This window comes from Aythya marila (assembly GCF_965140915.1).
Source record: "Aythya marila genome assembly, chromosome: 7".
Classification (NCBI taxonomy): Eukaryota; Metazoa; Chordata; class Aves; order Anseriformes; family Anatidae; genus Aythya; species Aythya marila.
Window position 1 is genome coordinate 20,883,573 of NC_139048.1, and position 22,562 is coordinate 20,906,134.

At 39.4% G+C, this 22,562-nt stretch overlaps 1 protein-coding gene across 50 annotated transcripts in view; it reads right to left on the reverse strand.

Moving 5' to 3' along the window:
• The window catches only part of SORBS1 (sorbin and SH3 domain containing 1), a 164,630-nt gene that overhangs the window by 25,599 nt on the left and 116,469 nt on the right, over positions 1–22,562 (reverse strand). For 34 of the 50 annotated variants that reach the window (XM_082764907.1, XM_082764906.1, XM_082764878.1 and 31 more), the window contains 12 exons: positions 20,030–20,059; positions 17,636–17,811; positions 16,744–16,807; positions 15,544–15,618; positions 15,147–15,209; positions 11,265–11,312; positions 11,021–11,150; positions 9,538–9,652; positions 6,889–6,972; positions 3,436–3,501; positions 2,763–2,864; positions 1,357–1,406 (listed from right to left, as the gene is read on the reverse strand). In XM_082764907.1, the coding sequence (XP_082621033.1) occupies positions 1,357–1,406; positions 2,763–2,864; positions 3,436–3,501; positions 6,889–6,972; positions 9,538–9,652; positions 11,021–11,150; positions 11,265–11,312; positions 15,147–15,209; positions 15,544–15,618; positions 16,744–16,807; positions 17,636–17,811; positions 20,030–20,059 (1,003 nt within the window). The remainder of the gene's footprint in view (positions 1–1,356; positions 1,407–2,762; positions 2,865–3,435; positions 3,502–6,888; positions 6,973–9,537; positions 9,653–11,020; positions 11,151–11,264; positions 11,313–15,146; positions 15,210–15,543; positions 15,619–16,743; positions 16,808–17,635; positions 17,812–20,029; positions 20,060–22,562) is intronic. The other 16 variants (XM_082764893.1, XM_082764871.1, XM_082764901.1 and 13 more) reach the window with 8 other exon arrangements.

The window sequence follows — 22,562 nt, forward strand, 5'->3', positions numbered from 1 at the left end:
CTGTTGCCTCCCATTCACACCCTACCCAGGTTGCTTCTCATCCGCCAGAACAGACGTTGGCACTTCTGAATGCTTTGCATGGTATCAGAAAGGGCACAGACAGTGCTGCCATGGGTGGAAACCTTGGCCTTTGCTAACAGATCAGTCTGTGCACAGGGGAGAGATGCCTTGCAGAACAGAATGCTGTTCTGTGTAATGAAAAGTAGAGGTAAGTTGGCTTTAAAATGTATGATAACACATATACATTATGCACATGCTTATGCACAGCGTTTAGGTGAAGGGCAATTTCCTTGACTTGAGTTGTAAATATTAATTCTGTATGTACAGATGCAGCTTTCAAGGTCCAGAACAGCTCCTACAACCATCAGTGGCAACTAACATGGGCTCTATAAGATGACTTGAATGCAGGAGAGCAAAGCTGGCCTGCCTAGCAAAAACAAACAGAAGATTCACAGCTTTTGTAACACTTGGGGGACAGTCAGGATTTCAGGATTCTTACCAGTCTTTGGCAAATATAAGCTATCCTTTTATGTTAATCTCTGGGATTTCCATGTATTTTATTGTTCTCTCCCTACCAAAACAAAACTAAAGTCATAGGAACAACGAACAAAATGATGTCAATGGATGTCTGGAGGAGAAAGCACCTTTCCTAATAATCCATGCATGCAGGGGAGATTGTGTCTATGAGAAATGCGATGCACCTAGTCCAGTTACATGGACAACTCAGCATATTGCCCTTGATTTTTTTCTCTTCCTCTTTCAAAATGAACCAGTTCAATGTATAACTCATTTAGACAGAGTTCACTGTTATATTAAGTATTCATCCAGAAAACCAGTGCCACACTGGATCTGAGAAATATTGCAACTGCAACTACTTTTCCCTTCCTGGAAACTAGAAAATTATTGTGTTTCATCAACAGCATCCTTTTCCTCTGGAATGCATAACTGAAAACTTCTAACAGGAACCAATCTGCCATACACAAGGAACTTTTTTTTTTTTTTTTTTTTTCCCCTCCAGGCAATAAAGTTGTTTGCAAATAGGCTGTGGCTTCATGCAGTTTCGTAAAGACGGAGTTAAGATTCTGTTTGCTTTTTTGAAAGTAGCTGCCTAGGCACAATAGCAATTCTTATCTAGACAATGCAATCACTTAAGTAATCACTTCAAAATTAATTCAAGATCAAAGAGCAGACGGAGTATCTGGATTCATCTAAAGCACACACATAATTCTCATGGGATATATGGCTGTCTATATCCATCACCAAAAAATAAAGCCAGCCCATTTCCAACACCCTAAACCCTGCCCCACATGCCCTCAGACTGTACGAGAGACATCAAAAAGCAATTGGAAAACTTACTAGGAAGAATGGTCTGTGGAAGTTTCCAGAGGAGTAACACCTGCTGTATTCTGCAAAAGTCCAAACAAAGGAGTCATTGATAGCCACTTATACACGAGGAGAAAGAAAAAGGCTTGCTTAAGTAATTTTCCATTTATTGCTTGAATATTAGCCTTTATGAGACATTGAAGTTTAAGTCTAAATGCAATTTAAGCTGTCAATGTCTGCAGAAAAGCGACAATTTTCCTGAGTTCCATCAGGGCAGTGACAGGTTTTTAGCACAGCCGATGCCTTTTTGCAGCGCCTATTCTTTTGTCTGCCAATGAGTCATTGTGCGTAAAGCCAAAAGCAAGAAGAGATAACCAGCTGGGCCAGGACCAGGAGACATGCTCATAATTATTTCCCCAAGCTTTTCCCCCAACCAGTCACTGCCCGCCTTTGCTTTAAAGGTACATTACATTTCCGCAGCACAATACATTCCTAAGCATTCAGATGAATATCAAAGCACTAACAAGAAAAGCAATGTTTCAGTTCAGTTTCCTTACTTAAGAGAAGCAATGCCAGCTGCACAGGTTCAATAGCAAAAGCCAGTTCTTATCCGCTTGCTTTAAATCCATCTAACACTTCCTAGGTACGTTATTTAAAAAAATGATGGCAATTTAAAAAGAAATGCTGCACTAGGTCTCCTCTCATCTACCTGAGGATTCCTATGTATGAAAAAAAAAAAAAAAAAAAGCAAATCTTGTGTTTGAAAAAGAAGCTTTTTCAAGTCCTGGTGAAATGCTGCAGCTTAAAAAAAAAAAAAAAAAAGCCAACAACAAAGGGAAAAAATGGCGTGTTACCAAATTAATCTGTCATTTCACGGTTCAAGTCCTGCAGACCCTCGGACCAGCAGCAGCAGCTGACCTGCCCTAGAAGGCCATGACAAGGTGCAGCGTAAGGAAAATTGTGCAAAATCTCTTGGGAATATTCAAATCTTGGGTAGGCATGCGCTCCTAGCAGGGAGCAGCAGGGTTTGTACGAAGGGAGGGTTGATGGCAACACGCTTGAAAGGCACAAGATGATGACGTGACACCAACCAAGAATTTTAATCTGATTGCTGCTGCCTATTCATGTGAAAAATAGAGAGGGTTTTTTTTTTTGCAGACACCGAACTCAAAACCCTGAAGGGGGAAAGGGGTGGGTGGGGGTGGAGGACAGCTGAAAGGGAATGGGGGGAGAGGAAATCACTGTATCTGAAATGGATTTCAAGCCGGATTCTCAGCATCACATTCTATTATTTCTGACAGCGACACAGCAAGCCATGCAGTCAGAATGGTCAGAACCATTATTTATCCCAACCTCATTTAATAATCATCCAGCAGTGAATAGATTAGAGCAGAGAGTTTGGAAACAGGGATTGGCAGCATGAAAAGAATAGGAAATACCTTCTGTGGCTTTTTATGTGGCGCTTTATAAAGCTTCTCCATTTTTTCTAAATCTGCCTCTAACTCAGTCTGGTAGAGGTAGAGGTCTTTTTCTAGATCAGTCTGGTTAAAGAAGGAGAAGAAGAATGGGAAAATAATGCTTAGGGTTAGGGGAAACCAAAGGAATGTTAATTTTGAAAAAAAAAATAAGCGAGCCTTTTTAATTGAAAAAGACAAAGATGGTATGGACAATACACAGAAATTCACTAGTAATTAATCACATTTCAATCATTACAGAGGAAATTGATTTAGGCATTTAAGATCCAAAATTAAAAGATGCACAGCAGGCCTACTAGAATCTACTTCTACAAACCATAAAGTTATAAAACCCACCTGTAAAAAAAAAAAAAAGATACTGTAACAATATTCAATAGTATGTTAGTATAATTATCATTGCAAGTCAGATAGCAAAACCACCACTCTAAACTACTGTTGATTATGTTTTTGAGAATTGTTTATTAAATCAATTCACTAGCTACTTGTTAGGCTAATGAGCTGAAGCCCAATTAAAAAAAAAAAAATCACAAGCACACAAAACCCAAGCAGTGCTACAAAAGAAATAAAGAAATAAATCCACATACACACATACATACGCACTGGATGCTGTAGTACAACGTATGCGAGACACAATTACCTTTCTATCCTCTCTAGTAAGGATAGAGCAATCTCCAGGAGTATAATCCCAAATCTTTTTTGGAGGCTGATGGAAAGCAGAGGAAGGAAATGAGGAAATGAAGATAAGGAAAGACATCACAGAGAATATGGAAACTGGATTAGAACAGAGAGGGAATACAATAGGGGTTTTGCATCAACACTGAAAAGAAATTATATATATATATAAAAAAAAAAAAAAACAACAACAGAGAAAGAGAGAGAGAGAGGGATAAAAACACTCTAGCACAAGTATCAGGAGATCATGGGAGGTAAAAGGGAGCATACATGCAAGTCAGGGAGGGGTTGTTTTCAGTAATGTTTGAGGACAGTTTTATTTTTGCAAGGTGCTCTGAGGCATTTTGGACTCTCTAGGAGGAGCCCACAGCTGGTGGTTAAAGCATTCTTAACACACACAAAAAAAAAAAGGAAAAAAAATAATAAAAGAAAAAAACACAAAGCAAAACAAGGAAAAAAACACATGGTCATAAAAAGCGTTTGTTTTGCTCATTCTTCTTTTCAAAAGGAAAGGGTAAAACAAGGGCCTTTGATAAAGAAAAGGGAGATATCTTTCCCACCCCCGGCAGACTCTGAATACATACCATGTGAACAAATGGCTGAATTTCCAGTGTTGGCATTGTGGGGCAATGAGAACGCAGAGTTGTTATTTTCTATTTTTCTATTTTGGAGGAGGGGGGTGTTTGTGGTGGTTTTTGGCTTTTGTTTTTCTCATTGGAGATAGTGAAGTTTGGAAACAAGTTATTTAAAAAATATTCTACAGGAAAAGGCTCCTATTTCAAAATAGGATTTTTCCTGTTTTATATACATGTAAATAAATTGGGAAGGAATATTCAAAATGTAAGACCTTTGTCATATCCAAATAATGCCATGATAACCGTCTCCCATCAAACATGCACTTCACTGATAAACTCAAACAGACTTTGTTCTTACTTTGTGAAATCAAAATACGTTTACTCTGTGTTTCCAAACAAAAATAACCTTTGTTGGTTGGCAAGCTCAACTTCACCCTGTATGTATGTCCATACTGGCTTATATAACTATTTTATCAAAGCATCTCTGACAGAGAATCTCCTGGTGTCAGTCCATCAAAGGTAAGACTGAGCTACAACACTCGGGTCTTCGTCCAAAGTCCTTCAGGTTTCTTTACGGCCTGGATCTGTAGTATGAACTAGACTCACTTCTAAACTTGGACAGCCACTGTGGGGATTGCAACCACTGTAAATCCCTATTTCTTATCTATAAGATCAGCAGCTGCAGGTGAATAGGTAAGATGGTGCTACAAAGATTTAGGTTTGAGATGTGGAGGGTAGGAGGTAAGAAGACAGGACACAGACCCTTTTTCTCCAACCCCCTGCTTCTTTGTTAATAGAAAAGAGCTTGCTCAGTGCCATCCCAGGAGGGGCTGGGAGAAAAGTGCCCACAATCACAACAGAAGGCAACTGAGCTCTAGACTTACTGACCATCAGGGGTTTTTCTGGGGGGCTTCACGGAGCTGTGAAGTCACAGTCAGAAGGAAGAAGAAAGAAACCTGTGGGAATTCAGTATCAGCAGTGCCCTGGAAAATCATCCATGCTGCAGAGTGATCTCCCTGGCTGCATGTCCGTAGATCTGCCTAGAAATGCATCTGGGATGCTGGACAAGCAGAGCATTGCTTTGGCTGCCCTAGGAAGTGCATGTGCTTTCCTCAATGTAAATCCCTATTCATGGTCATTCTGGTGTGTTCGGGGAGCAATACCACAGCCTCATAAGAATCCTGTGCTGCCTTTCAGCAAGGGTGTTTCTTGCCCGTGTCACATAATTGCAGTTAAAGACATAAAATTAGGGGAAATTATGCTTTTACAAGATATATTATCTGCAGCACTAGTGGGGGAAGCTTGCTCAAACAGAATTTTTGAAAATCACAGGCCCTAGGAGATGTCACTTGAAATGCTCTGTGCCTAACCAGTAGCTGATAACAAAAGTCTGGTCCTCTCATGGCTGAACTGAGCACAGTTCACAGTACTCCATAAAGAGTACTCTGCTGGCTCTGGCCACCAAGCTCAGACGAAGCTTTGCTGAATTTGTCAGGTTCAAGAGCAGCTACCTATAGAAGTCTGAGATGGCATCCTCAATTAAAGTGCCTGATGTAATGCTGAAACAGTATGTGCTGAAACACAGAGTGGAACATCCAGACACCAATCATGCCTGTTTTTCAGTAGAAATTACATTATTTCTATGATGTGATCAGGCTAGGTACCCAAATTCAGGCAGCTATATTCTGTGCAGAGGAATTTTGTCACTTTCTTGAGAAGCATGAGCAAAGCTTAGGTTTAAAGAAAGTCTGCCCTCTGGTGTCCACGTTCAATAGCCTTTGAAGCCAGTACTGAACCCTAAATGTTTTTTTTGGTTGTACATGGAAGGAAATCCCAGCAGTGCTCAGAAGTGGTGCGCATGAGCATTTGACAACAGACCTCAAGGAGAAAGGAGAAATCGCTGCTACACTTGAATAAATGTGAAAGGCTGATGCTGACCCTCTGATGCAGTAAGAACAGACAATTAAACATTATTTAATAATGAAATGCAGAGCATCTAATCAGGGTAGCATTTTATGGCCTGGTTCTCAAAGTCCACTACCTCTTTTTTTTCTGCAGGTAGCCCTCACCACTGATGTGTTCCTCCATCAGAAAGGCCCTTTGACAAATAATTCAAATAATTAAGCTTTGCTTCATCCTTTTCCCGAGTAAGAAATCAAGGCTATGCTTTTTCAAGCATAAAAACACAGCTCCATTTGAAAAGAAAGCACGCTGTTCTCAAACTCCTTTGGTTTCAAGGAATGGTCGGGGCTGCTCAAACAGACTGATGCACCCGGTTCAGACAACGGGCAGCTAAGTGCATAATGAAAGGAGCAGGAAGTGGGGTCATAATCTGTTATGGATAGCTGGAAATTACTGATCTATAGCTTGCAAACCAAGGCCAGAAATAAATGAGTGATTCACTTTGAATTAAAGCTATCCCAAATATTTTTAGGAAGAGAGAGAATAAGAGCATTGAAAGAAGACTTTCATTAGTAAGAACGGGACGTTACTGCTACTGTTAACAATAAAAATAGAGCTTGAACTGTGGTGTAAAAAAATATTGCCTTCTTGGTAAATATAGCTGGAAGGTGGGGAGTGTTGGTAAATGGTTTCAAAGTACTTTAAAGCAGTCACACAACAGCTGTTTTACATCAACACCAGAATGATGTTATGAACAATCACATTTTTAAATGAGTAAAACAACTGTTCCAGGTTTAGGGCCTAGCAAGAGATGTGACAATAATTAAAAATAATAATAATAATAATAATAATAATAATAATAAAAAGAAGGAAAGAAAGAAAGAAAAAAGAAAAAAAAATGGTAGGTTGATTTTATTGGTCACTGCAACTATCAAACTTACCGGTTTCCCAAACTCCAATTCCGAAAAGAATTTATACCAAGGTTCATTCTTTAAATCTATCTCTTCTGGGCTTATATCCCGAGTCTAAAGGAGTTGGTGACAGGGGAATGGAAGAAAGAGAAGGATAACATTATGCAAAGAATACACGGAAAGGGACTGTTAAAGATGCAGATCCCATGGTTTCCATTCTAAAATGCTGATATTTAGCCTTATAATTTGGAATTTCTATAGCACCTCTCTCACAAAAGCCATGGACCGCTTTGCAAACATCAGTTAAGCCTAATGGCATCATTGTGAGAGACATGAATATGAATGAATTCCATTTTACAGATCAGGAGACCTACACAGAGAGATTATGCAGCTTGCCCAGAGTCACAGGGAGACTCAATGGAAGAGCTGGGAGTCAACCAGTCCCTCAGTCCTACTATCAGACAATTCCACTAAGACCAAAGCTGCATGTACTTCTTGAACTTTTTAAAATCATCCTTTGGTTTTAAAAAAGGCAGTTTCAGTGAGACACAAATCAAATACAGCAAAATACTGCATCTTTAACAGTACATGAATATGTGAGAAACCCTGTTCTATACACTGCAAACAGCATGAAAGGTGGTTTTCTAAAACAAAGGGGACACAGGTCAGACAGAGAGCATTTCTGAAATTTCTGAAGGGACACAGAGAGAGAGACATTATTACTTGTTTCTGCACAAATAAATGTTAGAGAATCAGAAAAACTAAAATGAAGGAAAATCAGACAGGACAGGAAACAGTACAGTTGAAAAGAAAATTCCCTTTTGATCATACAAAACAAAGTCTGTCCTAATGCTTCATATGATGGAGGATTCTGATAGCCACAGCTCTGGGTGTGATTACTAGCAGATATCCACAAATCTCCTGCAGCCTCCTCAGAAACACAAAGAAAGATCTAGTTGCTAAACAGCATATTACTGTTGTATTTAATGAGACTGATGGAGACCACAAAGCCACTACTTCAAGATGTTTCTTTCTATTGCTTGAAATTAAAGCTCAAAAAATAACATTGGAAGTAATACAGCTATCACATTCTTCTCAACTTTGATGAGCTCTGTACAATTTTTTCAATTATGCTGATGATGATCCTGTTCATGGCTTTTAGATTCTGATTCAACAGCTCAATTAAATACTCTATGAAGTCTGAACATGTAAACAGTGCCACTGGTGAGATCAGAATTTTTGCAAAGGCTTAAATACACAGATGAAGCAGGCCTTTTGCCACAAGGTTTAATCTTGGCTGTTTATCATGAGACAAAACTGCCACTGAAGTCAGCAGAAATCTTGCTCCAGGATGGGCTGCAGGAATGGAGTAGTCATACTATGTTCAAACCACTCCTCACTTGCTCTTTTTGTACTGGGCTGAGGCAGCTCCCATCACAATCAAGGGAGTAATCCATTGCCTACTTCAATCGGCAGTAGATCATGCTCCAACCAGGAGCAACTTCACTGAAGTCAATGAAGGGACACAGGTGTGAAAAGAAGTTCGTTTCAGGATCTTTAAAAAGTGATGGACCTTGATTGCACTTGGAGGGAAAAAAGACACAGTAATAAGAAACTCCAGGTCCCAGATCAGACTTGATTCTTATGTTTCTATTGATTTAAACTGCTGTACAATGCTCGTGTTTCAGCACAAAATCCATGGTATGTTTTTCAGGGTCGTTCATCTACCTACTCCATGTATAGATCAATGTCTGAGCTATTAAGGCATAGAGTCCAGTTTACATTTGGAATCCCACATGCAATTAGCACTTCCAATCAAATCCTTTAAATTAATGCCTATATCGAACAATTACACCTTTATCTAACAAACTGGCTATTCACTAATAACCCCAATCAAGTGCTTACAGTATTGCACTTGTAGCCTGAAGGACACTGATTCATGGTGATTTATGCAGGACTGGCTGAGGTTAGCACCACCTATCTGCCTTGCCAAGTCTTCCCAGTTAAGCCTGCAGAATGAGACTTCTGTATGTCCCCTAGCCATCAAAACTGACAGCTTACTCACTAACTCAAAATGAAATCGGTAACAGTTCACTTAGTACTCCAGGTTATGCACCTGTGTAGCTGGGGAGCCTGTTCACATTCAGTTTTGCCACCCCAGCCATGGCTGAGGAATAAAGCAGCCAGGGGGGCATATCCCAGTGCACCTCAGAAGCATCCCCTAAAGCACATTACAGGCAGTCTAAAAATTACTTTTTTTTGGTGTTTAAAGCTAATGGCATCAGAAGAACACATAAATTGAACCATCCTGCTTTGTTGTATAATTCCTTCAACTCTACTGCTGTGCCCTAGAAAAAGTACAACTGGCAAAACAGCTGCCGAAGAGGTCAGTGTCAAACATGGATTAAAAACTAGGGTTAGTGATCCATACTTAACACAGAAAACAACATGTCCAAAAGTAAAGAAGCCTCTCAGTCACCCTGGATCTTGCTTTATAGAGAGAGACAATGTTAAGAAGTTATGCAAAACAGTTTTCTAAACAAAATATACAGGAAATACACCACATGAGCACTGCAATGCAAACATAAGGAGTCATATTGGAATGGAACTGGACAAGCACTCAGGCAGTGTATTACATTCATGGGATCAAGGTACAGAGTAGGATAAGACAAACATTACCATCTTTTCGCTGTTCAGAACTGAAGACTTTCCTGGCTGATAGTCATAAATGCTCCTGGGCTCCGCACGGTATTTTCTAGTGTCCACCTTCTTGTCTGGAGGCTCCCAGTCAGTCCTGAGGAAAGAAAGATCAATTAACACAAAATGCTGTGGTTTCCACGGAGACAAATACTTTCTTTTGACAGACGCCTTCCCCTGTTAATCCTGGTTTAATCAGGGTACTTCTTTCATCTAGGAAAGAAACCTGCTGCAAGAGGCCCAGTTTAGATAGGGCTCTGAGCATGTAGTTGTTTTTCTACAGCAGGCAGAGTTTGACAGAACTCAAATACTGAAACCACTGGAGCATAAGGGCTTCTTCCTTGTACTTTCAATAAACTGCCAGACTTTCATATCTTTCCTGATTGGAAATAGCTTAATAATGGACTTCAACTAAACTCACAAGTACCAACACATCCAAGTTTTGAGCAGAACTCAGATAAAATCTCATTTTGCTAAACCCCTTCTTTTTGGTCACGTCACTGATTAACTGACTACTGTGCAGTACCTGGAACTGCTCTTGACTCTGGTGGCACTCTGAGATCCAAGAAATGGTCTTTTCTACAGATAAGAACCCATTACCTCTGACTGACATTTGTAAAAATAGCTTGTAAATAATAGCTTGTAAAAATAGTCCATTAACTATCCAAACAACTATAATTTTGTTCTGTATACACACTGGCACAGCTCAGACAGTATTAGTCATAACACATGTAGTGTCCATATCCTATGATGTCCAGCGCCTTCCCAAAAAGTAGTATATTCAAAGCGGGGAGAATTCTGCAGGACATTAAATATTCATTGCCCAATTTTTTTCCTTCATTTGGTAAATATATTCTTTGCTGTTACAATGAGGTTTAAAATACATGGTAACAAACAAAACAAAAGATCAGAATAGAAGTAATACTGAAATATCAGAAATGACACACCTAACTAGAACCTGCTTCCAATAAAGTCCATGTGGGTGGGATTCTCAGAGAAGAATAGTATAGAATTTATTTATTTATTTATTTATTTATTAACCAAGGCTCAACATAAATTCAAATGCTTTTCCTCTGCAATTATTGCTATTTGCTTGTATTCAGAGGTGCCTTTACAGTGTCACACTGAGCAGAGATCTTCTGCTGTGCTCCTGTGGTAGGTACTGTATAGACACGACATCCAGGAAACACTCACCCCAGAAGGAAGCTACCTATCTAACAGAGGGTGCGATGCCTGGTAACAACCAAATACAACCACAGAGAGACTTGCAATGGGTGACTGCACTATGACAATAAAGGAGTTCATGGGTGCCTGGTAGAATAATCTGAATTGAAACTACACTTCTACCTCCCTAAAAAGTTTAACTGGACTTGTGGACCTAGATCCTCCACCTTTGTTCCCTTCCCATTTACAGCTTTCAGAGATTCTTCCAGTACTGATCCAAACATATCTTAGTTCAGGTCACCTTTCTGGGCTTGACTTCCGCGATGAAGAACGGTTTGGCAATGGCAAAGTGGCAGACCTCTTAAACACCTTCTCCGAGTCAATATTGTCCATCTCACTCTTGGAGCGGGGAACTGAAGGCTGGCTTCTGGCTGTAGAGTAAATCAAATGTAGGAATGTTAGTGAACAGGATGGGAGGCCAACAAATATATCCTTTACATACCCCTTATGTCTGAAAGATTACACAAGAAATAGGAATTACTTACTCTCATCAGAATAGGAATAACGAGGAGAGTATGAATCAGAATCTTCATCTGAAAGACAAAAGCATTTTGCAAGTGAGATGAAAAAGCCCCAGAGAAGCATCAGAGATCCTTTTCATTTCTTATACTAATACACTGGACATAATTTGAGAGTAATCTGCCCAACACTTACCACAAAGAGGATCCTAAAAAAAGAAAAATCTTTTTGAGGTTTAGATTGCATTTAAAAATAATTTATAAATGAGATATAAATATTAATGTTGTACTTACACTAATACCTTTCTCCAGTCTCTCAAAGCACTTTAAAAATAATCACTTTTTGTCACAAAACACCTCTAGAGCAAGTGTTATTAGATCCACTTTATCAAAAGCTGAAAGGTAAATCAAGGATCTAAAAGATGAAGTATATACCTAAAATTACTCATCAAGTGTTAGACACAGTAATAGGTCTGAGGAGTCCTGCTCTCAATCACACATGATAATCAGTGGGCCATCTTCCTTGTATTAAGTAGCACACCAAACTGAAGTATGTTCACAGACTCATATTATCTTTTAAGCACAGATATACGTGTGTGTATTGTGCCAGGAATGTTACTTGGACCAAGAGACTGTCCTTGTCTGAAGAGCTTACGTTTTAAATAAGAAAGATACACCTAGATAATGTAATTGAGATGTTCAAGCAGCTCTATAAAGGCTAGCAGTGAACATCATCCTAGAGAGTATTTCTGGCTTGATCAAAAGCCTAGCACTATCTTTCCACCATCTTCAGCATGCTTTGGAGTAAATCCTCAATGAACCACATATAGTAGCAGGGGGAGTTGGGCTCAAAACTGGAAAGTAGACCCACAGGCCCATCACCTTTCTCTACAGATGAGGTTCAAACTAGCCAGGAAATATACATGAGATATGTACAGGACTTCAAGGCAAAACGCAGAAAAATATAATGCAATGACTGCAAAGAAAACTTCAAGCAAAGGTATTACTATTATCTCTGTGAATAAACAACTAAAAGTATCAGAGAAAAATACAGAAAACCAGAAATATACAAAGAAAAGATTATACTATACAAGTGTCACATGAACTTAGTGATGTCAATCAACAGATTGAAAAAATCTGCAGCTTCTCTCTCAAGAAGGACGTCAAGGAGCTGCTTCACCCAACTTCATCCCCTGGAAAAACAATTTGGCTAATACAGCTGACCTCAGCTTGCACTTGTGGCTTAATCGAGCCTTTCAGAAAGGCTCAAAGAAGTCTTAACTCTTAGCTCCTCTGTTGAGTTCTTGTGGAGAATGAATTAAACTGAAGGTTTAAGTTCCAAGCAGATAGTTATTGATTCTTCAGTGCTTATTATAACCTTCAGGCTAAAAAAGTAATGAAGGACAATTTTCAGGCCAATTTCCATGATTTAGACCTAAATGACAGAAAATAAATATTGATCTACTTTATGTTATTATACTGAATTGTTGAAAAAGTTGACTGCTATTCCCATTTAAAAGATGGGTTTATTCAGGTAGCAAAATACTCGGTAAGCCACTGTCTGTCCCTACAAAAACATGTAAACATATCTAAAAATATCTTCGCACCCATTCAGTTCTTGTATTTAATGTTAGTGATCAATGAAAAAATCGATCTACTTACTTGAAGAGAAATATCAATATTTGTTATCGATTATCATTCAGATAGGAAAAACAGGAAAAAAGATCACTTCAGATAAATGCAAGATTCCAATTGCAAATATTTTAATATCTACAATAAGGAAGACAGGTATAATGTTTTATCTCTTCAAGTACCTTTTGAAGAATAATATCTGTGTTTTCTCCCCTTTTACAACAATGAATACTAAAACACAGAAAACTGGAATGACTCAATAAAGTTTAAGGAGTAAACCAGAGGTGAACATTAGAATAAGATCTCCTGCTTCTCAGAGCTGCATTTTATCTATGGGACGCTCCTTACTGGAGCTGGGTATCACCAGTTTGTACTTTCAAAATATGTTTCTTCTTTGTGAGAAGAAACAGCTCCCCTGTACTTCCTAGCAAATCTGTAGTTTTTCCTTTTTTGAAAAGAAAAAAAAAAGGGGGGGGGGTGTTTGTTTTTTTTTTGGTTGGCCAAAATCTCTAGATTTCAATATCCTTAAACTTTGAAGGCATTTTAAAGAGAAACACAAACCTTAGTGTTTTTAGACCATCAACCCAAGGCAAAAAGACTATGACACTTAGATTGCATGAAATTTGAGGCTTGAGGTTTCAACCCCTCTGTGTATAAGCACTCTGCAGTTGAATGCATCACTTTCAAATGTTATCTGAACATGAAACATGGACTTCAACCCTGCTATGTCATTAGATATTCTGGATTCCTTATCGACAAAGGAATCCAAGCGTGTGTTAGAGAAGCATTTCCCAATGTATTGAGAATAAAGAGCAAGCATTCGGTCCAATAAAATTTCAACTACCTAAACCAGCAAATTACTTTCATCTGCACATTCGTAAGCGCATAGGGGACATTTATGGGAAACCAGACTTTTAATACACTAAGATCATTGGTTTTGCAAACTACGTTAGTTCAGACAAGAGTAAAATGAATTCTCAAACTTCATTACAAACAAGAAAATTGAATCACTGTAAAATTCCTTTAGCAACTAGTTATTGAGGCTCTTTGTTTCTCTCTCATCCATACTGAAATGCCATTCTGCCAACAGTAGATGATTTATACTACATTGTGATTTGCTAGACAGGACTCTTCACCTGCAGGTTTCACCAAGAAATAAACATATTAGATACCTCTATGACACTAGTCCATATTCATTGTCACACTGAAATGCACCTTACATCCCCTATTCTTTGAGCATCTCAGCTGGAACCCAGGTTGAATGCTTTTTTTTTTTTTTTTTTTTTTTTTTTACACAGTACCCACCAAATGTTTAATACAAACACTGAATAAAATGGTTAATTAACAGTCTCACTAGGGTTGGCTTGAGGCACAGGCTAAATAGGCAAGTTCCTAAATTGCAGGATCCAAAGAAATAGCAAAACACCAAGCCAATAAGGCTGTCACCACCAACAAATTTCTAATCAGGAAACATCTGCATGCCCAATATGCGCAGCAGATTCCAATGTTTTTCATATATCAGTATTTTCATACGCATGTACATGGTTATAGGGTTGTCATGACAGTAAATACAATTCCATCATCCCTGAAACATGACTGACAAAGGATTCTAGGTTGTACTTGAAGTTTAAAAGAATCTGCTGGGCACATGAGGAAGCTGGTGTAAATACAGTGTTACAAGTTGCAAGATATGCTGACAAGACTGTCAAAATCTGTCCTTGCCTAGATATGCCAGTGCACATAAGACCAGCCCTGAACCCATATTAGTGAGTTATATTTATTTTAAAGGACTACATCAAGGGACTGATCCAAAACCCACTGAAGCAAGCAGTCATTTCACCAATAGACTTCAGTGGAATTTTGGTCTGGCCCTATTACTGTGTTAATAGTCAAAAACAGAAGTGAATAATTAAAGAAACATATTGATTTAAAGGGGGGGGGGGGGGGGGCAGAATAAATCTCAGTTAAACCGCATCTTTACATGTATGTCAGCGTTTTAGGCATGTTAAATAATCACTGCACACACATGGCTAAGTACAACTGATAAGCGCATAAAACCAAGCAAACCCCAGGTCTGCAGCATTAGTCAACTACTAGTTAGAAAGCCAGAGGAGCACTGCAAAGCCAAAAGGCGGCATACAGTCAAGGCAATGCTTAGAGTGCAGCAAATAATTATGATGCAGGATAATGCTCAGCAACTAGAAAAAACTCCAGGAAGAAAATAAATGGACAAGGCAGCATTTGTGCAGAAAAATATATAGGGTCCTTTATTTTTACCTTCAGAGATAGGGCTAGGAGTAGACGCAGGAAACTGGTATGTAGGAGAATAAGGATTGTCTTCTGCAGCAGAGAAAAGCAGTGGATTTTGAGACTATCCACAGTGAAGCGGAGGTTCTGCTTCATCCCCCAATTTCCTACCACCAGATGGTTTTATCGTTTACTTTAATAACACTTGTGTAAACATCATTGTACTTTTAAAAAGATTAATGGATTAGCAAAGACTTAGTTATTTTATGCATCACACAAGAAGGTATGCTGGGCATAACTGAATTTCCAGCTAGTGTAACAAATGGATAACAGAAATCTAGAACCTGAATCTAGTTACTATTACGGTGCTATAGTACAGTTAACTCAAAGCACGAGACAACATACACTCTGACTAAGCTTCTGGTACCTTCAGGTTTTTGCTGGATTTCAGGAAGTTCAGGAAATATGTAGGTAGGGCAATAAGGGTTTTCTTCAGGAGTGTCTAAGGAGAGGAACATGGTTTGAAAAAAGAACAGAGAGTAAAGATTTAAAGGGGAAGAATGGAGAGACAAGAATCCACACAAGCTGCAGAACAGTCTCTCACATGCTGACATTACAGCATAACGCTACCCAGATGCTTTCTTGCTCATTGCTGCCTTGCATGTAGAGGCCCTGGGGGAGATCCTGGAGGCAGAAAGTACTGAGCTCGTTCTCTACATCCTGAAGTACAGGCTCTGGCTGAGCTGAAGAACCTGTTATGAGCGCTGGGAGGAGGAAATTGTTCAGTTCTTTCTCATTCCATCCAATACAATGCAGTGCCTATATATGCACAAAGCTCACCATGACAGCATCTGCAGTGGCAAATACAGCTCCAGTTTTGCATGCTATAGGGTTTGTTATGTAAGCGCAGTTCTGAATTGCATTTGCCTGGACATTAGGCTGGTCAGAGCGTTCAGTCTGCAAACACTACTGCAGCCATTTCTCACACAGAAGAAAATGTGAATGTATCAGCAGCCAGGCACAGAAGTGCCTCAAAGTAGTGGATTCCTTGAGAACACACCGTGATGATGTTTGCAAGAGCTTACCACAATTTTGAAAGAAGAAAATCTGAGGTTTTGAAGAGAGAATTCAGATTCTGAATTCCCCCAAATCAATGCATATCTTTCCATTGGTTTCAGTGTGCCTCAAACCAAGCTCTATTAGGCAGGTACTAAAGCTTTAAAGTGTAAAAAGTTCTCTTGTGTACAGTGCTGTTTCAGAGAGGACTTCCTATCAATTAGAAGTGTTAGGGGCAGGGAGGGTCAGCTGCTAAAGACGAAGTTCAGGGATCTGTTTTCTCTAAGTATGAAATTAATTACAGCCTTCTGATTTCGGTTCTCAAACAGCCTTCATGAAGGCACTGCAGTACACCTCAGAATAACTCAGACGTTTCTTTGGACTTCACTATTTTGTCATCTTTGTCTCCAGAGATGTTAAATACATCAGTTGTGTTCTGTGGTGCAGAGTAAATACTAGTTAACATAAAAGGCTTTTATTGATCATCCATAGTACAATTCTTCACATATCTGAAACAAAGTATTGTTATGATGGTCTTTTGAAGTAAATAAAAATATCTGTTTTACAGTACCTCTGTTTAGCTTGTGGATCTGTTTGAACATCGTCTTGTACCAGTCCTTCGATCTGTCTGTATTCTATCAGAAAAATAAATATGCAAATAAATAATCACAGACATGAATTCTACCAGCACTTCAAAGCTTTCTTTCTAAAACAAACAAACAAACAAAAAAACCAAATCTTGCAGCAGCAGTATGGTTAGAACCCTGATTCCTACTTCATTTATTATGTTTACCTGAAAATCAAGGCTATAATAAAATATGAGTAATTTCACTCTGACGTAGAATTTCTTATCTAATGAAGCTACAGGCTTTGCTCTAGTTTAATAATACTTTGATAATACTTTGAAAGTTCTTTAGGGGTTATGTTCTAGCCCGTGTAGAACTTTACATTGTGCAGAAGATTGTCTGCTGTAATCCAATTTTATTATATTCATCTAAAAGCAGACACTATGCCTAGTTTAGTCATATATGCCGATTTCCTCTGTATCAAACGGACAGTCAGACACACGTAGTGCTCAAGTCACTCCAGACACTAGTTGTAAGAATGAGTTGTTTTCATTATGATTTCCCCAATCACTGAAGTAACTTACACATGTTGTTTACAAGAGATAACTGCCTTTAAGATGGTTAAAATAATGCAAGATTAATCTCTCTCCCTTAGCTGCTAGCAGTGAATGAACAATATTCTCAAGTAGGATGAAAAGAGATGATCATATTTATTTTTTTAACCTGATACAGCTGAAACATGTTATTGATAACAAAGCTGGTAATAAGATATGCTGGAACTAGAATTACATCTTCTATCTTTGCAGCTCCTGCAGCTTTAGGGAATACCCTAAGTCTCAAGACAGGCAGAATCTGGCCCATATTTTTACAGTGATCACTCGTCCAGCATTGTCTTACCCTCAGTGGAATGCCAATATCGTCAACGGAGGTATCAGGCATGTGCTGAGGGCTCCTGACAATTCTTCTCTTCTCCTCCATTGACCTCTTTTCACTTGGTGCTATCTCCTGAACTGGCTTGTCCCGTGTGAGTGCCAAATCTACTTTATCAGAAACTAGTCTGTCTGGCACTGAATCTGGAAATGAAAATAGAAGATTATCGTCTCATTCCAGCATTCTACCACTTTGCTGTATTTCACTTTCTTTTAAGGCAAAAATCTTAGCAAATAGTTGATGAGACAGACTGTGTCACCATCAGCTGTGGCCAGCAGATGGACTGAAGGAATCTACCAAGAAAATATTTGGTATGAGTAAAAGCAGGTTAGCATCTCTGTGGTAGTCACCTTCACACACCTCGAGATAGGCTCAGCTATTATGTAAGACAAGAGATATTTGGTTTTGGAGACTGCTTTTTTGGTCTAATTAACAACTCCACAATCTCATTCTTCACCTTTTTCTGCTGGTGATTTCAATCTAACAGAGCAGCCCATGTGGCAGTGAGGCACTATTTTTTAATAGCTTGCACTCACCTGCCTGACAATCCTATTTGTTACAGTCAGTATGTGATATTTCCAGGTCATGTTTGTGCCCTAACCAGAATTTGCAAACAACAAATTACTATACTCTTGGTTAGCACATGCACATTTCCTCTCTATGAGGGGAAACAACTAATTGCTGCAGCCTGCTTTGCTTCCACCTGGAATCCCTTGATGGTGCCTGACTGACAGCCATAGGTGCAGGCACCAGCACCCCTGGGCAAGGAACCAAGGGAGCTCACACTGCTCTGAAGATCTGCTATGCTCTGGAGAGCTGCAGCACTGCAGTCCTTAGGCTCTGCTGAAAACTTTTTCTATGTGCATGTCTGGGGAGGAAACATCTGTGATTTCACAGTCTGCCTCATCAAGGCTTTGCTGGGTCCTATCCTTTTTACATCACTGCATGCATTGAAGAGAGAGAAAGGGGTTTTATTCACATGCACATCACCATGCTGCCCAAAGCCATTAAAGGTGAAGGAAAATGAAAGAGGCAGTTAGCAGAGGAAAAGCTCGTGCACAACAAAGCTTTGGTCTATTGGTACCCCGAGCAAACACAATTCTGTCCTGTGAAACTCTGTACTTGTAGGATTTGTGTTTGGTGATTTCAAGCCAATCACTCAATCTTTGTCTTCTTTTTCTTAAAAAAAAATGAAATAACATTTATGAAAGGTCAAAACGGGGCAAAGCATCAATTAAATCCTTGTTTAGCTTTTTCATCCTGTTTCCCTTCCCTGGGAATGCAGATGCACTTTCGGTCCTTCTATGTTCCTGGTGCAAAGGACTATTTTATATGAAGTGCTCAGTTTGTTCCCCTCCAACTGGAAGAATTAACAGCTAAATTCCACACTGAACTATTTGCCACAGCTCTGATGATTTCATAAGTACTGTTGGAGGCATATACCAGGCTCTGAGGTATTTAAAAATCAAATAGCCAAATCTGGTGCCTGACCATACAGATAACCAGGCTGCACCAGGTAGTACATCCCATGGCACCTGAGCCATCCTTTCCCAGAGCAGCAGCATCAATATGGGGTCATGCAGCAACAGTTTTACCACTGTGTGGCAAATGTGAGAAGCAGGGGGATGAGGTGGCAGGCAGCACCTTTGTGGTTGTTTGGACATACTGAGAGCAGGTGCAGGCCCAGCTGTACAAAACAGGCTTCATTTGCGGATCAATGATCATTTGGGCCAGAACAAGCTGCACCATGAGTTAGCTCTAGTTTAGAGAATTAGAAAAAAAAAGGAGTTCCTGATCATGAAGGGAAACACCTTGTGAAAGAGAAAACCAACAGGAAACCTCTGTCTGGGCTCGCAGGCCAGCTTTAAACTCACAGCTGAGCGGTGTCCACTTGGCACCACCAAAGGAAGGAGCAGGGAGACAGCTGGGGGCAGCCCATCACTTCAATAAGGGGCAGCACAAAAGAGAGAGAGGCTGGTGCAGCAGCCAGAGGAGCCCGGTGGAAGAAGTCAGACTAGGCTCCGCAGAGCCTGCTAGACCTGGTCCCCCACAGCAGAGCCAGAGCAGTGGCTTCCTTGTATTTTTATTTGTAATGTTTTAAAGTGTTTTATGTTTTAAGGAGGAATAAACTAATAATTTAGGACCTAAGTATATTAGCATGTCCAGAGAGTAACATTTGGAGAAGAGACTGAAATCAGACATTTCAGTGATCTGGACTAAACCAGGACAAACATTTATTTATTGTTACAGTTCCCAGGACGTGTGCTTGCTCAAGGTACTCCACAAGCTAGCAGAGCTGAAGGAGCAGCTTTGCTCCAGCAGAGGCAGCAGCTGGAAGGTAGTAGACCTTTCACATCATACCTGCCAGGCTACTAAGCCTTTTTTGCTGTTCTGTGGTAAAGGAAGAAACAAAACAAAAAGAAATACAGAACAAATGGGTGAGACAAACAGCAAGTGCTCCGGTGCTGCACTTCTGACAGGCAAGAAATACGCTGCAGACAGAACAGCAGCAGCTGCTGGAGAGAATCTGTTTTCAAATACCCTGCCAAAGTGACAATCCACAGCCTCTTCTCCACACAGCAGCCTCGTGAATAACACAAATTTTATGATGCAGTGACCAATACATTTGCAAAGAGGTGTTTTTTGTTTTTTATTTTTTAATAGAGAGAATGGAAAAAGTTGGACAGGAGACAATTTTAAAAATAATAAACTCTCAGTCAAACAACTTGATAAATAACTGTTACCATTAAGTACATTTTAAAACAATAATGCTGTAGCATGTTGTAGGGATATAGGAAAGGACCAAGCCACTGTTGGTGTGCTGAGCCTCATCACACACTACTGCACCACAGACTGAATGATTTGCCCCCAGCCAGTTTCAGAATGATCACTGTTTTAGGGCCTTCCATCTCTGAGTTCCCAGACTAGGACATTTGTGGTAGCTTCCACAGTGTTTCACCACCGTGAAGCTGACACTCGGAACTGCTTTCTAATGGATGCCCAAATGACTTATCCAAGTCATGGCTAGGAATAAAGAAAGGATTCTTAGATCTATGTTCTCTGCTCTACCCACTCCCCAGTAATCAATCCAGTCAACCAACACAAAAGACATTTGAAAAGAAGCTATTTTACTGACATACAAAATGCAAACACTCTTGAATGCTCATAGAGTTAATGCAAAGATCCCAAAACTTTAATATATTAATCACACCTGTTAAATATTCATAATAAATCATGCCATGCAATGTCTGTCTACCCAGGAAATAACTGTGTAGTAGGTGAAACACATCCTCCAGTTGTATGTTGTTTACTAGCAGAACCTACCTTCAATGGACATTTATACTAAATGGAGCAACTTAGCAAGAGAGGACGATATGTCTCTTCATTAAGGGCAGCTCCCTTGCCAATATGTATGAACTTTGTTTTTTAATCCCAGTGTTTTTGCTCTGTTAACCACCAAGGGCAAGTTGCTTGCGTGCATTATGCTCATGTGATAGTTGTCAACATATGACTGTGTGCAATTAGGAAAAGAAAGGGTTTGCAATCTGAAGCCAATAAATAGATGGGAATCACCTACTGCAGGGTTTGCTCTTCCATGCAGGCCATCAGGAGTCAGTCTTGTGTATTATGAGAGAGGAGAAAGGATGCAAGGATGATCTCAGCTTCAGTCACTGCTATTGCTGAAGAGAACTGTGTTCAGTCACTAAGGTCTTCTGGCAAAAATAATGGTGTTTTAAAGATCCATGCTAGAGAGTTCTTCCCTGTCTCTTCATCCATGAGGGAGAGAATATCATGGATGAATAGCATTTTCATGAAAAAAATGTATTTATCTGAAGTGTGGGTTTTCTTTTCACTTCTGTCTCTGACTAGAGAAGAGAGCTGTTGATAGATAGAAGCTGAGGAGGGGGAGGCATCTGCTATTTCACTCTCCCACCTGACCAAAATCAGCTTGCAGCCCCAGGTCCACACCTGCTAATGAGGATTTTATCCTTGATCTTGTGTTCCAGGATGGTAGGCAAAGGCCAAAGACTTGTAGGCTTCTCAGAGAAAGGGCTAAGTAGAAGAATATAGTAGAAGAAACTGCTGGCAATAGTAAAGGAATGATTAAACATGCCTTGAGAGTTCCCAGAGAAGCAGTGGAAGAGACTAACATTTGAAACTAATAACAAAAGGGGGAAGAGGAAACAAATATTTGAGTAGATTTATTGAAAAATTATGTCAAAAAAAAAAATAAATAAAATCAAGGCACCAACAACTGTGAAGGGAAGAAATTCTTACTTTGGTGCTAGGAATGAACTAGAGGATGTGAAATGACTTGTTTATAAGCATTAATGGTATTGTTCGCATTTCTGTCAGTAATACCAGTTGGTATCATTGAAATCCAGTAGAAACAAACAGATCTCTCATCATGACTTACCAAGTAAGATCAAGCAGACAAAAAAAGAGAGGATATGAAGTATCTTCTGTGCTTCAAAAATCATTACCTGTTTCTAAGACTTTTATAGCACCAAAGCAAAGTATCTTACATGCTTATATATTAATGAACTAGCAAATAAAGTATAAGATATCACCTACTGTCCTATTTGCTACAACTGTCCCTCCAAAGAGTAAGATAACAAGCTCCTGAAAGATTAATCAATAATCCACTGACGAGAAAAAACAAACAAACACACATTATTCATCAGGAAGACTAACTGAACTACTGGAGACTTCAGACTACCAGCATTAAGATGACCTTGAAATTTCTAACTCTAAGGGTATTCATAGCACATAAGAGGAATTTATATTAAACCTGTTCTTGACATAAAGAAATTGATTTGAGAACAAAATATAATTAACTATCAGGGGAAGGGGGACCATAATCCAATAAAAATGTTATGTGCCATTAGACCAA